The 18,249-nt window shown below is 41.2% G+C and overlaps 1 protein-coding gene across 1 annotated transcript in view; it reads right to left on the bottom strand.

Annotated features, from left to right (window-relative positions):
- The window catches only part of znf385b (zinc finger protein 385B), a gene marked incomplete at both ends in the record, with an annotated part of 25,676 nt that extends 7,807 nt beyond the window's left edge, over positions 1 to 17,869 (bottom strand). Inside the window, 3 exons of the mRNA XM_080037786.1 lie at positions 16,613 to 16,726; positions 17,155 to 17,301; positions 17,734 to 17,869. Of these exons, the coding sequence (XP_079893912.1) occupies positions 16,613 to 16,726; positions 17,155 to 17,301; positions 17,734 to 17,869 (397 nt within the window). The remainder of the gene's footprint in view (positions 1 to 16,612; positions 16,727 to 17,154; positions 17,302 to 17,733) is intronic.
- Positions 17,870 to 18,249: the final 380 nt, after the last annotated feature.

Below are 18,249 nucleotides of genomic sequence, written 5' to 3' on the forward strand. Positions count from 1 at the left end.
AACCCTAACCCTCATTAAGCTCAGACACACCACAGCACTGTAATCAAACACATGTAACTGGACACACAAACTTGCTCGGATCATGACAAGTCTTTGACCAGTGGTGGTGGCTGGGAGAATATTAATAAAAAGTAAATACAGATTAGCTTCTACTGCTAAAGACGGTGTAATGTATCAGTTTGGTGGACCAGCCAAAATAAAAGCTTCTATTTAGAACTCCTTGAATCTACTTTAGGGTGAAGGTGGGGGTGGAGGGGTACCTTTAGAAAATGGCATGGAAAACCTGTTCCACCCAGGCAGTTTGAAGGCCGGTCCGGACATGGTGCCTTAAGATTAAAAAAAAAGTTATTTGTATTTTGAAAGTAAAAGAGCCTGCTCACGCCCAGGAAATGTTTTATTACCGTGAACACACAGACTGTCAGAAAAACTTTGTCATTTTTCTTTTAAACTGTGCTATCAGATGTGACAAAACATATAGTCACTGTCCATAGCAATCACGATGAGCATACACCTTCCTAAGCCCCCTCCACCCAGCATCTTTCAACTCATCTCACCCATGTCTGACACATGACTGACAGTGTACCAAGTGTCACATTGAGCGTTGAATTATGAGCCTTTGAAAAATCTCTGTGGATCTCTTAACCCCAAAGTCCAATTAAAAGCATTTCCAAGACACCTATACCATCTTGAAGGACTATATGAGCCTTCCCCTGGACTACTATAGCCTTTACAAGGGCCTGTCTCGCCAAAGTCTGACCTTTTTATTTCCACTGTCAGTATATCAGTGTCCATCAGCACCACACTAAAATGACCACTGATTTTTTAGCTTGCATGCCAGTGGTTTAAAACGTTTAACTGTACTTAATTTAACCATTTGTCCACTGTGAATGTACCGCATACTGAAAAGTAAGAGTTATATTAAGACTATATTCCGACAGGGCTTCCTGTATGATCAGTATGGACTGGAGACATCTTTAAGTATGTGTGTCTATGATGAATGGTGTGCTGACAGGGTCATCGTAATCCTGTCCTTCTGTCCTCTAATATCTGGTTACAACACGCATACATACGCATGCACACCCACTAACACACACACACACACACACACACACACACACACACACACACACACACACACACACACACACACACACACACACACACACACACACACACACACACACACACACACACACACACACACAGTACAGTAAGTTGCCGTTCTAAGAAGGTGCTATAAATACTGGAACACATCTGCTGCTGCATTGACATGGAAACAGCCCTTTAAACCCGTAGGAAGACCAGCCAGCCAACCAGCCAGCCAGCCATCCAGCCAGCATTGAGGTAACGAGAGAGACAGACAGTTTTATTTGAGGCCGTTGGTGATTGGCCAGAAGGATCTGTGAAAGGCGCAACCCGTAAACAAACTTACACTCAGTTTAAAGTTTCCCCACAAGCTTCTCCAGGCCGCAAATCTGAGCAGTGAAGTAAGCTAAGGTACGAAATGCGGTCAGAGGTTCCAAACTGAAACTGATCCACGTAAACCTGGTCTGATATCGACACTGGAATTCACAAGTTAGGACTTAGTGACATCAAAACTGAGCGGTGTATTAAGCAGATGATAACTACGGTGTCTGCTTCTTAATACACCTTTGATACCAGAGAGATACTGGAACTGACCGGATTAGACCAGTCAGATCAGGTGAAGCAGTCAAAAAACATTTTGTCCCGCAGACAGAAACACCTGACCCGGCATTGGTTGGTTCCTACGTAAAACCTCAGAGCAAAAATTAAGTTAAGTTTAGTTATCTTTATTTACACGAGGCACATTGAAATTTGTCTTTTTCACATATCCTCTCTCATGTTACCACACTTGGGCGTGGTCAGAGCACAGGGTAAGCCATAGTACAGCGCCCCTGGAGCATTTTTTGGGTAAAGTGCCTTGCTTAAAGACACAATGGTAGAGATGGTGGGCACCGTTAGATGTAATACCAGCCACCACTAGTTTTACTAATAACACCCTCCTGTCTGGTGACGGGGATCAAACCAGAGACCTCATGGGTCGGGTCGGCCGTCCTACCACCCTTAGTGGTAGTGGAAGTAATTTCTACTGCATAAGTGGACTCCCATCCACCAAAAGGAACTATACAGGTCTAATTGTGTTGTATGCTTAAAGGAGAGTGAGGCTAACACTTCAGAAAGAAGCTGTAATCAATCAGAACAACATAGTTAAAGCTACCATAGCTTCCTCTGTCCAACTGGCCGATCTCTGAAAAGATCAGTGCTGACAAGAAGACGGCTTTGCTATTGTTCAACAGTGTAAAATGCAAATGTCAAAGTCCACCAAGGTTGAACTAAATGTAACAAAATGATTTCATATTTTCTTGCAGGAATTCCTGTGAAATGCCTGCAGGGCCTTAAATCATTATGAAAGCAAACCGTTTGACAGCTTTACGATTTCTTAGCGATCAAAGTTTTTCTTTGCTGCTGCTGCCAGTGTTTGCTCAGCAGCTGTGGAGATTAAATGGTTCTTTCTCATTTATACTGTAGCCTCCGTTTCTTCCACTGGTCAGCCCGATCTGAAGTGCAGAGGTAAGATTTATGATTATGGCTGCGGTCAGGGGGAAATCTATGGCATTCACACCAAACACACACACACGCACGCACACACACACACACACACACACACCTACACGCACACACACACACACACACACACACACACACACACACACACACACACACACACACACACACACACACACACACACACACACACACACACACTGCATTCTGGTTGGAAGCTCATATGATGAAGGCGTAAAATTCAAAATCTCCCAGTACTCTCTTATGTATACCGTCAGCTGCGGACTGCGCCTCACGTAACTTATCTGACCAGCGCAGCTCCATGTCCTCTGTCGCACACCACCCCCATCATTTAGCCAATGGGTGTGGCAACCAAGAAGTGTATCTGATATTCAATCACTTTAACCTCCGCGGTATCTCAATCCAAACGGGTGCTTTTGTTATTTGCTGGAACTAGCACACTGAACATCTGTCCCGTTTCCAACTGGGTTGGAGAGCTCACTTACAAACTAACAAGACTTGAGAACAAATATATATCGCTTAGTTTCCCTCTCTTATGTCTTAAGGGCCACAGGAAGAAAAAAAAATTAGAGGAGGAATTTTTTTTTTCTTATGCACTTTGAGATTAAAGTGGATATTTCGAGAATAAAGATGAAATCAAATATCGAGAAAAAAAGTCTACCTTTTAAGACCATATCAAACAGCTCATATGACTGCCTCAACAAAATGCCTTGTGTAGATGGATTGTTGAAACTGCACTCCAAAGATGTAGTAGCCACTAGGCTCGAGCTCATGGCAGCTCAGCCCCTCACATAGCTGTCAGCTGCTCCCCTTAGCACATTAGATGGACCAGAAGAGTTGACTTTTTTGTAATATACATATTGAATTTCGTCTTTTCGACTATTTTCGAAGTGCATAACAAATAAATAAATCCTCCTCTCTCATTTTTTTCTTTGCCGTGGCCCTAATACTTTTCCATACCTGTCTTATCCTTCTCTTTAGTTTGAGAAAAATCTTAATTTGTTAAGCAACAGCAGTTAAATAGATGTAGAGGACAAGATTACAAGTAGCTCAAAATGTGGCTACTAAGTAGTGTGGTTGACATTCAATCACTTATACTATACCCCTCCCCCCCTCCCCCCCACACACACACACACACACCTTTAAGCCAAATGGTGCTGATTAATTTGATATTTACACGGACAGGCAGACAGCATTGAAAACCTATCTAGCGTGATTGAGGGTGTGGAGAGTTGGACTAATGAGCTAATGAACTAATGCATCACACGCAGTTTGAAAAGAAAGATATCTTACTGACAAGATCCCGCTGTGTGGAATAATAATTTGTGTTGGTCATCAACATAGCTACAGAATGACATATGTCACAATCAGCTAAACGTTTTGCTTTTGGTTTGAGTCAGTGAAATTAATTATGGGTGCAAGTATCTGATCCTGTGGGCAGCCCAAATTAACTGAAATGAAACACTAAACATAGTTACGTGCAGTATAAACACACACAAACACACAGTGCCAGGTACGTGCAATTAAAATAAAACTAGAACATAGCGACCAGCTGGGCGAATAACAACTCATGTTTCAAATGTGCCACAGACTTCTTACTGAAATGTATGAGTGTGTGTGTGTGTGTGTGTGTCTGTGTGTTTTTTATATAATTCTTTAGTTAATTGTTCTATCATTATCACTCATACATGAATGTGTAAGCAGCATTTCAATGTTGTAATAGATTGAGGAGGAGCAACTATTTTGAATATCGCTTGTATTTTAATCCTACAGTACAACGCAAGTCATCAATATAGAAATATGATCAAAGAAAAACATACAATAAAACATCAAAATGAGTAAGCTAAACCTTGGAAGCTAATCTTGTCTTAATAGTATTAAAGAAGTCCTTAATACGTCCATCATCAAAACAATCACACTTATAGCATTAACATATAAAAAAAAAAAATGAGGGAGCTTAGAACAGTGTCTATGGGGATGAATGAAAAACAATTTTCAATACAAAGTAATAAATAGGATATTTTTTTCAACATTTCAACAATATTTCAAAGCGAACACAAACACACACACACACACGCACACACACACACACACACACACACACACACACACACATACACGCACACTGTCAGTCAAATCTCTTTAATCTGTAAACATTTTGAATGTGTTCTGGAGAAAAGTATATTCTGTGTTATCAACATCAACGTATTCTCCCCAGCAGAGAGGAGAAACATCTGGTGCTGTTAATCAGACTGTAATGTGATTAGGTAATGAGTGAACTTAAAGTGAAACACCACAGCTGAAGAGAAGATACTTTTCTCACACAAACACCACAGACAGGGGCTGTGTTCGAAACGGCCTACTAACGTCCTCCCTCCTACATACTCAACATGTATATACTACATACTGTCTATCAACGATCGATTGTGTATGCGCGGTTCGTCGGACTGTTTACACTCAAGTAAACAGAAGCAATAAAGAATTAAAAAAAAAAAACGTTTGTGTTGTTTGAAAAGACGCAATGCATTGTGGGGCGGTTGAGTACGAAAAGTAACCTATCGATCCATACACAAAAATCTTCCCGGAAGTAAGTACTCATCCGGGCATTTCTCGCCTACACAAACTTGCATACACAAACCACAACATACTCAAAGTGACGTCAAAATTAGTATGAGTAGGACGTTAGTAGGGCTTTTCGAACACAGCCAAAAGCCACAGACAGGAAGTGAGGAAGGCTGATGATGAAGATGAGGAAGAGGAGCATAGCCAACACATTCAAAAGGTTCCTACCTGAACCAGACGTCTTTTTTCACCTCTTTTTCAACTCTTTCTCCCTCTGGTGTCCGTGTGTATTTCTGTCTAACAAGAATCTAGTCAGTTGTGTGTACTGTATATACTCTGCTATTCTCAGTGTGTCGTGTTGCTTTGCTCCCGTCTTTTTACGAAACCAAAGAGCAGAAGCCGAACACACCCACCGCCACTGAAAGTGTGTCTGTGTGTGCGTGTGTGAGTGTGTGTGTGTGTGTGTGTGTGTGTGTGTGTGTGTGTGTGTGTGTGTGTGTCTGTGTGTGCATGTGTGTGTGTGAAGAGAAAAGAAGAGAAGGGGAGGGTATCAGGTGACTGGAGGAAGAGTGGCATGTGTCATCGCTATCCGAACCCCCAAATCCTGAGCGTCAGGTGTGTGTTTCCGTGTGTGTGTGTGTGTGTGTGTGTGTGTGTGTGTGTTGCTTCTTAATCCCCTGCTGCCATTTCCTACCGAGATAGAGGAAACTATATCCTTTGGGAAGGGAGGAATCCAAGAAAGAGAGCAAGAGAGAGAGAGAGAGAGTTTTCTTCTCATGAAACAGGACTTCAGCAGATAACTACTCTGAACTAACCAAATTACTCTCAAAGCAACTATGAAAATCATATCAAATATTGGAACCAGAAACCACCAAAATCACAAAGCAAAAATAATTCTATCTGACCCTATACAGAGAATGTGTGGGGACCACTGTAACTGCTAAAAAAAACTAAAGAAAACATGGCAGTATTTTACAGACTGAGTGGAGGCAGCCATGGCCAATAGAAACAGGAGAGCCAGGGGGAAGAAGCTCTTTAACTCTGTCATATAAAATAGAGAGCTAGAGACAGGATCTAATTTCCCGCTACACAGTTTAGATTTAAGAGAGGTTTTACAGCCCATAAAGCCAACTGATCCTCTGAGCTAATCCCCTGTCACTTTACTGCGGTTTACACCTGTTTATCATGTGTATACCTGTTTATAACTTGTCAATCATATCTGTAGCCTACATGTACATATTACCATTTTGCAGTATTTCTATTTAATTCCACATTTTACATTTCTTTGCACTATTTGAGTGTGTTATTTTCTGTCTACGCTTGTGTGTTCTTTAAAAAAAATTATATATATTTTATTTAAATTTTTTACATGTTCCATTGTTGAAAGGATATTTTGTATTGCCAAAGACAGCTCCCGTTAATGTTGTGCACATGACCAATAAAACATATTGACTAATATTTAATAAATATGAACAACATACATCATCCATTTTGCCAGTTTGCCAAGCTCTTTAAAAAGAAAATTATTGAATCTGTAATAAAAAATGCCTTTCAGTATATTGTATTTGAAATGATTGTTGATATTTTTATATTGTTTATTCTATCAATCTATCGATGTTAATCTAGTTTTGTACCATGTTGCTTTCATCTCCCGTCTTGCCAATAAAGTTTATTTAAATTTGAGACAGAGACGTACTGTATATACACTGACAGAGACACACACTATTAACAGATTATTATCAGGATTGAAGATTTAATTACTCTGCTGCAGTCATGGCTGTCTGTGTCTAAGTGTATGTTTGTGTGTGTGTGTGTGTGTGTGTGTGTGTGTGTGTGTGTGTGTGTGTGTGTGTGTGTGGGTGTGTTTGTGATGAGTTCAGAGAGCAGTTGTTGTTGGTTCACACCGTCTCCTGTTACACGAAGCACAGTGTGTGTTTGTGTGTCTGTGTTTGTGTGCATGAATGTGGGTGTGTGCATTTGTGAGAGAACAACACACACAACCCAGCTGGTTCAAAGGTAACATAATACACATTCAAATAAGTGAAGTGTGAAACCGGATGCTTCTGTTGTTCGCTGGTGGTCTCTCTCAGACTTTCTACACATGTGTTACTGTGAGGACGTGGAAAATGGAGCCTTCAGGTGTAACCTACGACTACACTGACATAATCCCTCATAGGGCTGGGAATCCAAGTTCAATAGTTTGTCGATACCGACCGAAATGCCTCAATACCATCCAGTATAGTATTGAAAAAAGCAATCTATCTAAAGATGTAAAACTACTGGTGATTGGCTGTGTGGAGCTGCAGTGGCACAAGAGATTTTGTGGTAATCTAAAGAGAAGTTACTAATATTGTAGTTAAATTAAAGTTTAACGTATTGATATTTTGTATGTTGTTTTTATACGATTATGTGTCATGTCATCTTGTTAGAACTGATTTCAGAAAATTGGTATCACAAAAAACTATCATTCAGGAACCGGTATCGAAGTCAAGGTATCGGTATCTGTATCAATATCAATATCGGAGCATTTTGAATGATGCCCTATCGCCCTATCCCTCACTGACTTACTACCGCAGAAAAACTTGTAGAAGAAGAAGCCTATAGAAGCTATAATCTGAAACCCATGGATATTAATACAGCCCTGATCCTGTTGGGAAGAGAGCACGCTATACGCCACCTTCATCTGCATCTTAAACACTCGCTGTCTAAAGAGTGGAGGGGAGGGGGGGGGGGGGGGCTGGAGAGCGACACACACTTTGAGTTTGGTTCTGCTGACAGCAGCATTAGACATCACACTGCATTATTATTATGCAGGGAAACACACACATTTGCATAACAAGCCGGTGTATGTGTGTGTGTGTGTGTGTGTGTGTGTGTGTGTGTGTGTGTGTGCGCGTGTGTGTGTGTGTGTGTGCGTGCGTGTGTGTGTGCGTGCGTGCGTGCGTGTGTGCGTGCGTGCATGCGTGTTTGTGTAAGTAGGTCATGTTCAGATCCTGCTCCATCCAAAATAACACACACACACACACACAAACGCACACGCAAACGCAAACGCACACACACACACACACACACACGCACACGCACACGCACAGATCAGGCCAATCAGGGAAAATGAAAGCAGACAGGGGAGCTCCACTCCGAGTCCCAGTGGTAAATATAATAAACTAACAGATCACTTGACATTTTGATCACAACCAAAACTAATACTGTATATAATTGTGTTGGACAGAACAACCCGCCCACTGACGGTTGGTGAGCTATTCTTTGCTTTAGCATTTCAAAAGTAAAAAGTTTGTCCCGGGGTTGTTGCTAGAGTAAAGGTCATTCAAGTCCCTTCAGACTTTACTTCTCTGCGGAGCACGAACGTGACTGGAAAATCAAATGGAAATCTAGACCAGTGGATTATAGAAAGATCTCTCACTCGCAAACCTGAAACAAAATCTACTCCACACCGGGAAGACTGAAAGACGAATGACTGTAAAGGTGCACTACGTAACTTTGGGTGCGTCAGAGAAGTGAACATTTTCTAAGGTATATTCTCATAACTCAATACCCAAACTTTCCTCACAGGAAAACATGATCCTTGGAACACTGTTTGAAGTTAGAACGCTTCCTGTTTTACTGTTGTAGTTTACAGAAGCAGGGCCCCACAGTTTGGTTTACAAACAATATTCCTGTCTTATGTTCGGTTCCAGGTTCCTCACCAAAAGAAAATTGATTTATGATGACAGAATTTTTCAAAACTAATAATTACACGTCGGGTAAAAAAAACTAACTGCATGCTCTGAAAATATAGACAAATCCCCCTCAACTGAAACAGCATAGTGCACCTTTAATTTGAAAATGTTGAGCACAATCAAAAATAAAAAGCAGTCTTTATTTGATAAGTCAAATATTCCTCTGAAAAGGGATTTTATAATTTATGGCTGCACTAGAGATGGAAACTTAAATATCTGTTTAATATTGTTCAAAGTTAAATGAGTTTAGTTCTGACTGAAAACACTAGGAAAAGTCAGTGAATAGTGTTACTATATAAAACAATTTTGTATCCACTAGCATAAAATCTTTAAAAAAAAGCAGTGCACACCTGTCACAGAGCTGAGAAACTAAGAGCAACTTATCAGTAAAGACATCTTTCCATCACTCACTCCACAACATCATTAGCCTGGTTCTACCAGACCATCGTACTTCATTTCATTTGTACAGAAGGTCTGGAATCGCTCAATTGACAAAAGTTAACTCACTTGAAGGCGGGTGTCTGTTGAAGTTTAAAACTATTGGATCTGCCAAGTGCCACTCTGGATCTACCAACCAACCATGTCATGCGCCGGCTTCTGAGCCACTCCTTCTGTTCGTTGATTGGACCGGCAGAAATATGTCCGGAGAAAACCTAAGAATATACTGCACACCCAGACTGACTACTGCAGGGAAATGAAAATTGAGCGGAAGCAGTAGGCGGGCGGTGCCAGGCTACAACATCATTTGCAAACATTAAAATTCAAATCATCAGGCATGTTTAAAGTATTTTTCTTTGTTTGATGCCACTGTGCTGACACTACACCCATGTCAAAAATGTTGGAAACTGAGACCACAACCGTCAAATGTGAGCGCTCGAAACACAACCACAACGAGTCAGGCAGAAGCTACATTTTAAATTCCATTGCATTTATGATTTGCCTTAGGTAAAAAAAAAAAAAAAAACAGTGAGGGTTGAAGCTAAGGTTTAATCTCCAGAACAAAAACTAAGCAACCACTGGATAAGGGCAAGCATTATGTGTGGCTGTGTGCGCCTGTGTGTGTGTGTGTGTGTGTGTGTGTGTGTGTGTGTGTGTGTGTGTGTGTGTGTGTGTGTGTGTGTGTGTGTGTGTGTGTGTGTGTGTGTGTGTGTGTGTGTGTGTGTGTGTGCTGTTGAGATGAGCAGCAGTGTGTGGGTAATCACAGCAGTCACGCTATCTAGAATGAGAGGAATGTCAAGCAGACAGACAGCAATGGCAGATTCAGCGGACCAAACACAAACCTTTTTATTTCCTCCCCATTAACTAAACAGTTTCTCCTAAAACGCTCTCTGTGTAAAAAGGATCCATAATGTTCAATTCCACTAATGAGATTCCTGGAAAACTTCCTCCTACTGCCTAGCGAAGCGATCAAAGGCATTCAGATTTCCATATTTAGTGCACACATAAGAAGATCAGCACATTCAGGAGTGAGCGAGTGAAGCGAGAGAGGGGCTTCACTGCAGTGTGTCATAGTGTTTGAAGGGAGAAAAATTATAACTACCTGTTATTGGGGATTTTCAATATGCAGGAATATATACAGTACAGCTGTGGAAAAAATTAAGAGACCACTCCAAATGTTCAGTGTCTTTCCTTTTTTCTATTTATAGGCATATGTTTGAGTAGAATGAACATTTTGGTTTTATAATATAAACTACTGACAACATTTCTACCAAAGTCCAATAAATTTTTAGTCATTTAGAGCATTTTCAATAAGTTATGTAGAGATGAAGATTTAAGAAAAATGGTCTCTTAATTTTTTTTCGGAGCTTTAAGCAAAGTGCTTCTGCCTGTTCCTTGTCAAACTTTTTTTTCTATGATATAATTGGATACTTTATCTATGTTTGTTTTCTTTTTCTTTCCTTTTTTTCTTTTAATTATTGTTGATTGTTCAAGATAAATAAAAATCAAATCAAATCAAACATAAGAAATTGTGGGTGGAAATTTGCTAAATATATATAAATGTACACAACATATTGCAGGCTTTATTATGAGCAGAAAAAGGCACATTGAGAAAGACACAATGATGACTGATTGAAAGGTTAGCAGTATAGCTAAAAAGACCACCAATAGACATTGGTGGTCTATTTGTGTTGTTTTGTAAAATATCTCAACAGCAATAGGAAGGATTTCCATGACAAAATGGTAGACATATTAATATGTAAGATAGAGATTATGGTAAACATTATATCTACTTATCATGCTGATGTAAGCACTTAGTTCAAAACATAACTGTGTTAAGGTAAAAAAAAAACTAACTCACAAACACTTACACTGATATAATATGTGATTTGGTGGTTTTTGGGTACTTGGGGGAATGTCCATAATGTATGTAGTATCCCTTTAATTTTTTTTTTTACAAATATAATTGAAATATAAATTTTTTCTTTTGTTGTCCCTAAAATCAACTCCAATAGCACAACTTTTTAACATCAGCCGAAAGAAAATATCACAGCTCCAAACACACTGTAGTTACACTGCTGCAACAGAGTAGAAAAAACAGCCATGAGAGGTAGATCATTTTTTTGTGACGTATAAATTACCATAACTCTCTCATGAGCAGCTGATGAACAATGGCAAATAGCTTTTTACTGTTTCAGACTGTAAACCGTGCGAACAGAGACACTACAACCTCAGTGCAAGGTTCAGTTAAGTTCACAAGCTTCGGGTCATGTAATCCCCCATCATTACCCTGCCCCAAAAACAACTCACTCGCATAACACACACACACACACACACACACACACACACACACACACACACACACACACACACACACACACACACACACACACACACACTGACAGACACAGTGGGTATATATAATCAGGCAGAGTCACACACAGGGGGGAAAAAAACCCGCTAACGTTAAAAAGCAAAGCGGCTAAATGTAGACAGAATAGAGGATTTCCTACCTCGACTCAGGAAACTACTCCACATCATGGCCAGGCAGACAGCTGTCTCACCTCCTCCTCCTGTCTCTCTCCTCTGTCATCTGCTCCCACCGGAACAACAAAGAGCAACCAAGAGGAAAAAAAACCCCAAAACAAACAAACAGCACACAATAGCCACCTGACTCACTGTCTGTCTGACCAACTGTCTGTCTGTCTGTCTGTCTGTCTGTCTGTCTGTCTGTCTGTGTGAACACAGAGGGACACGTGTTTGTGAGAGTGGATAGAGGAGGGCGACCGACACAGAGAGAGAGACAGAGAGAGAGGTGGAGAGAGAGAGAGAGAGAGAGGGAGAGGGAGAGAGAGAGAGAGAGAGAGAGAGAGAGAGAGAGAGATGCGCTGTATTTGAATCACTGAGGTGATGATATATTCTGGGTGAGCGTTTATGACAGCGGTGACTCTGACTCTCACTGGAAATCCCTCTTTCTCTATGTCTCAATCTCTCTGTCGCTCACTCACTCGCTCGCTCCCACTCAGACAGGGATTCAAATAAGGGAAGAGGGTATCATTTTTTTAAAGTTACGCTAGACAAGAATAAGAGAAACAAAGATGAATATTAATAATAATATCATCATTTATCAAAATACATAAAAATAAATAAAAAAAGGGAGAAATCAGCCATGGTAAAATGAGAAAGAACACAAGTAAGCAATTGTACTGCCAGTTTTCTATACTACTATGACTATCCCAGTTCTAGTTCTATACCAGCCCCCTCTACTAGATCTCAGCTAGTCCACTATTATTTTTTCAACAACTGTAACACTAGACATTGAGTAGAGCCAGTTTGGGTGGTCCTACCAGTTTTATACTTGACCCTGACCAGTACTATACTTCCAATCCCTTTTACTGGTCCTGCGAGTCCAAGCATGTGTCTCTATCTCCTGTGTCAATCAACCCAGTCCTACAATACTTTCCCTAACAAGTGTAATAAGTCCTGCATTCGCCCTATTTGGTTTCCACTATAGCCCATTATCATTATAGTCCCCACCAACAGTCCCCCGTTTTTACAGCCACAGTCTCACATGCCTGATGAACCCACATTGGCACGTTCGTTGGTTTTACACTAATCCCCTAACATTCATAGCACCCCCCCCCCCCCCCCCCACACACACACACCCCTCTCGTATAGCTCCACTTGTATTACTAAGTTTCCTACTGGTGGTAATGGATGTGGGTCATTGTGAAGGCAGCAACAAGGGTTCAAATCTGGTCATGTACCCCCCCAGCACCATCCACACACACACACACACACACACACACACATACACACACACACACACACACACACACACACACACACACACACACACGCACACACACACACACACGCACTTTCCTGTCTCTCTCTCTCCCCCACTCTGAGCCCATTGTTACCCCACTGTATACGGCACTATTAGTGTGTAGATCTGTCAGCACGATCTATTCATACACGGCACAGAATACATCAACGCGAGACCTCCACATAAACACCTGCTTAATGTGTCCGTCGCTCACGCACAATATGCGGCAATATGTGTCTATGAATAGCCGTCTATTTCTCAGCTCATTGTGTAAGGTATGGTGGTACAAGCAAGGCAACATGCTGACCTTTTAGTACCCGGACAGCTGATTAGCACATAGCTACACATACACATCACATGGACAGGAAAGACATGGGAGAAGACGGTGAGCTGCTGGAGTTGACTTGTTCCGCTGTATCAAACTTTATATTTTTTTTTTACCCTGAGAAAATAAATTAACTTCAGTGACCCCCCCCCCTGAAGGCCTTGACACACACACAGCAGTAGCCTACAACACATTACACGGTCAAAGCACATTAGTGTCGTTGTCTGCAGTACAACCAGCCAAAAACACTCTGTCCACACCGGACACTCTAAGCAGCAAGAGGAGAGGAGAGGAGCTTTACTATGGTGAATGTTATTAGTCTCATGTGAGTCAATCTCTTCATTTGCAATGAGCTTGTGGATCATGGGAAATCACTTCTTTCATTAGTGACTGTGCGTGACTGTGTGTTTTTTTTCCCCCGTGTGTGACTGCCTGATTATATATATACACACTGTGTCTGTGTGTGTGTGTGTGTGTGTGTGTGTGTGCGCGTGTGCGTGTCTGTGTGTGTGTGTGTGTGTGTGTGTGTGTGTGTGTGTGTGTGTGTGTGTGTGTGTGTGTGTGTGTGTGTATGCTGCCTCCAAGTGGTCACTAACTGCCACTTAGGAGAAAACACAGTTATGGTGCTCTCAGCTCCCAAACTAAAATTGTATTCCTGTAAAATTCCTGTCCCATGCTTATTAGTTTGTGACTATGCATTTTTATGGTGATTTTTTTTTAAATTGATTGATTGATTGATTTTTCAAATATGTGTGTACGTGTGTTATCAACATTGTTAAAAATATGTATGTGTGTTTACTCAAGTGTTTACTATATATGAAGTAAAATATATGAGCAAACCAGCAGATATTACCAGAAACTCTTGTGACATATTTTGACTTGTTAGTGCACTCATTTATTGTTGGTCTTACTGTTTAATTTTTTCCTGTTTTGTTATTATCACTATGATTGTATGTCTTGTTTTATCCAATAATAATAATCCAGCAAATACAAATGCCACTTTTTGTCTACCACCTTTATCGGAGCTGTGTTTAGCTTGCTCGCATACTGTGTGGAATGGGTGACTGGCTGTGCACCTACACAGTGTGGGCTGAAGGACTCATTTACATTTCAAAAAGAAGTATATATAAAGTAGTAAAAATGGGCTTTCACCAGCTAGAACATTACAAGGCTTCTTGACCTTACAGCCCTCGTTTATCCCGACAATAAACTGAGTGATCACTGCAGCTTAAACAACAACCTATAGAAAATAACTTATTTATGAGTTGTATTGATTGAGGAGCTCACAGATTGTGTTGACTGTATGTGTATGTACCCTGGTAGCACAACTGTTTTTATCGGCTGTGATGTCATCTGACCTGACTCCTGATAGGCTGCTCAGCCTGCCAGGTCACTGTTTGATATACACACACACACACACACACACACACACACACACACACACACACACACACTACCCACACACACTCAGCCTGGCCCAGAGGAGCTGAGTTTAAGCCAAGGAGCTTTTCATGGTCGAGCGAGCATCACGTAATGGACAGGGAGAGAAAGAGAGAGAGAAATATGACCATTCAAGCTGAGTTGTGTGTTTGTTTGTGTGTGTGTGTGTGTGTGTGTGTGTGTGTGTGTGTCCAGTAGAGAGAGATTTAATCTTTAATCAGTGTTATTGTAGCCTGTACACTGATATGGACACACCGTATGTAATTACAGCTGTTGTACACACACACACACACACACCTGAGTGTGTGTGTGTGTGTGTCACTGTGGGATTGTCTTTCGTTTTCCTGTCTCTCCTGATATCACCTTGCGATGCACTGTAATTAGATGTGTAGGTATCCTTTTTTTATTGCCTGTCTTTTTGTTTTGCAGAACTGTTTATTTATTCATATGAATAAATACTGTATTATTCAAACCTGTAAGTCGGCTCCAATCACGACTAAAACATCAGATTTACAATGCAAGTGCAGCATCTCATTCTGCCTAAAAAAAATCTAAAGACAACAAACTGGAGCACAAGCTGATTCTGAAAAGGTCATCACCAGAGATTTATACATAATATAATGTTTTATTAAATGGGTTTTAATCGCTGAAGACGCTGTGAAACTGTTCTAGTCACATGTGATGACAGAACCAAAGACGGTCAAGCTATGTGAACAGCTTTAGTATGCCGATATTACACAATGTAGCTTCATTGCTATAGTAGTAGCAACACACCAAATCCTGATCAGGATTTTGCAGCTTTTATACCAAACCGCTGATCCAAACAATTTTACACTCAGCATCCGAAAAGTTTGAAGTGGATTGGATTGGATAGACAGACAGACAGACAGACAGACAGACAGACAGACAGACAGACAGACAGACAGACAGACACCCAAGTCATTTGAACACAACCTCTGGGCACATTAATGTCAAAATGACATGCCAACTGGTGGATCAACCAACACACGGACATGCATTGCTTTAATCATGACGAAAAATGTCAGCCTGACAAGCTCATATATATCGATGGGCTAACAATCCCCATACAGACTTAGACTTATAAACTGCAGTGTAGATGTGAGTAAATGCGGGACAGTACTCTTTTAAGGGTAAATCTAAGGGAATGTTCACAGTCACCAGCTTTGTTTAGTGCAGTTGAAACGAACCCTGGAGCTTTTAAGCCCTTGGTGTGGTTCATTTGGCTTGGTTTGTACGCAGTCCCAGACTCTGGTGCATGTGCAAACTCTGCTCTGCTTTAAGAGATGGTCTCGGCGGGGGCGCCCTTAGCTCAGTTGGTAGGGCGTCCCGCCTCGGCCAGCAGCGGACCCGGGTTCGATTCCAGCCCGCGGTCGTTCTCTGCATGTCACTCCCCTCTCTGCCCCATTTCAACTCTGTATCTACACTATCAATAAAAGCATAAAAAAATGCCAAAAAAAAAGAGATGGTCTCGGTCCGCTTGCACGTGAACTCTGGAGCAGATCATCTCTGGTGTGAACCCCAACCGCACTAATCACAGCAAGCGTATAGTATTTATGCATAATTTTGCCGTCTTTTGCAAGTTATTTATCACACTTTGTCAGAGCATACGCCCATATGCTCTGCCTGCTTAAGTAGATCTAACACTGGTCCTACCTGTTGTTGTGCTGGATGGAGTGCTGAGGCCTAGATTGGAGCCTGGGGTTGGAGTGAGTCCAGCCGGCTGGGAGCAGAGCCCCGTGGCCAGGGGAAGAGACCTGGACAGAGGCCCTGCTGCTGGAACCAGAGACATCAAGATCCAATAAAACATACAATAAAACATACAATAAAACATGACGACAAAAGTGCTGCAACTTGCTTTAGTGCTACAACTGCTCTTACTGCTGCTACTGATATGACTTATGCTAACAATCAGTAACTGTTGATATGAAGCAGAAATAAAGCAAAGGTAGCTTCTGGTCTTGGGTTAGTTTTCAGTTTTGAAACATGGCAGTATGTAACTGTAACAAATAGCATTATTTGCACTGATGGTCTCGTTTGCTGTTACATGTCATTTATAATCATCAAAGGAAAAATGACACTGTTTCAGAAATATTAAAAAGTTACTCATAGCACCTTTAATACTGTTCTATTCTTGTCTAACATGATAGAAAACCGCCCATTTAGATAGTAACTATGCGCTAGTGGTTATAACATACCTGCTGCCTGTTGTTTTGCCTCTGCTCCACCCTGTAGCTGTCTCACCCTCCGGAGGTGAGACCGGCCGTTGTAGTGCAGCTGGGACTGAGCAGCAGAGGTCAGCTGCAGGTTACACACCTCACACAGCGAGTAGGCCCCGCCCACACCTGGGAGAACAACACAAGGGATCAGTATAGGAGGAATGGAGAAGTCTAAAAGGATGAGTGAAGTGGTATATAATGAAGGATGGGTCTGAGTATCATGTCCTGTTTGAGTGGAAGACTATAAATGTAATGTATTTTAGGAAAAAGTACCTGTCGAGATATTCCAGTAACTCTTCATCAATGTTTGAATTAGTTTTGTTTTTGAGGTCGAAAATGGCCAAACGTTATTGGTCAAATAAGTGCCTTTTTGAAAAATGTCCTTCCATTGTTTAAGTGATATTTTTATATTGTCCATGCTGTACGCCATTCATTTTGTAATTATTTTAACTTGTTGTGCTCCATACCACGGCACTATGGTCACGAGCCGTAAATAAAGGAAAACAAAAGTGAGCAGTCAAATAGTAGAGTTGACTGATGCAGGAACATGTCTATTACCTGTGGATGGGGTCTGCTGGACAGACAGACTGATGGTGGTTGGTATCTGTGCGTCCATCATCTCCTGACACATCCCTCCAAAGGCAAAGAGCTGCCCCCCACTGCCCAGCAGCTGAGACGGGCTCAGAGTCTTCATCCCTGGGGTGGAAAAAGAAAAAAAAGAGAAAAAAAAACGTAAATTATTATTCGTACTGAAGTTGGACATCCTATTTATGTATAGGTGATAAACTATAGAGAAAAAACATTCTAAAACAGTACCCGTGATGCCCACACATTATGTAAGATATTAAAATGAAGTGATCTATTGTGGGTAACACTTTACTTTGAGCGCTACGTTAGGATTTCATCAGTTTTTCACACCATACAATGTGGTAAGGGTTAGCTATGGGGACATTTAAAGGTCACATATTATGCTAAATGCACTTTTTAAATGTGTTCTAACATATCCATGGGTCCACAGTGTGCCTAGAGACTGCCAAAATATTTTTAAAAATAACGCTCTCCTTTTCTCACAAT

This window comes from Ammodytes marinus (assembly GCF_949987685.1).
Source record: "Ammodytes marinus genome assembly, chromosome: 12".
NCBI classification, from domain to species: Eukaryota; Metazoa; Chordata; class Actinopteri; order Uranoscopiformes; family Ammodytidae; genus Ammodytes; species Ammodytes marinus.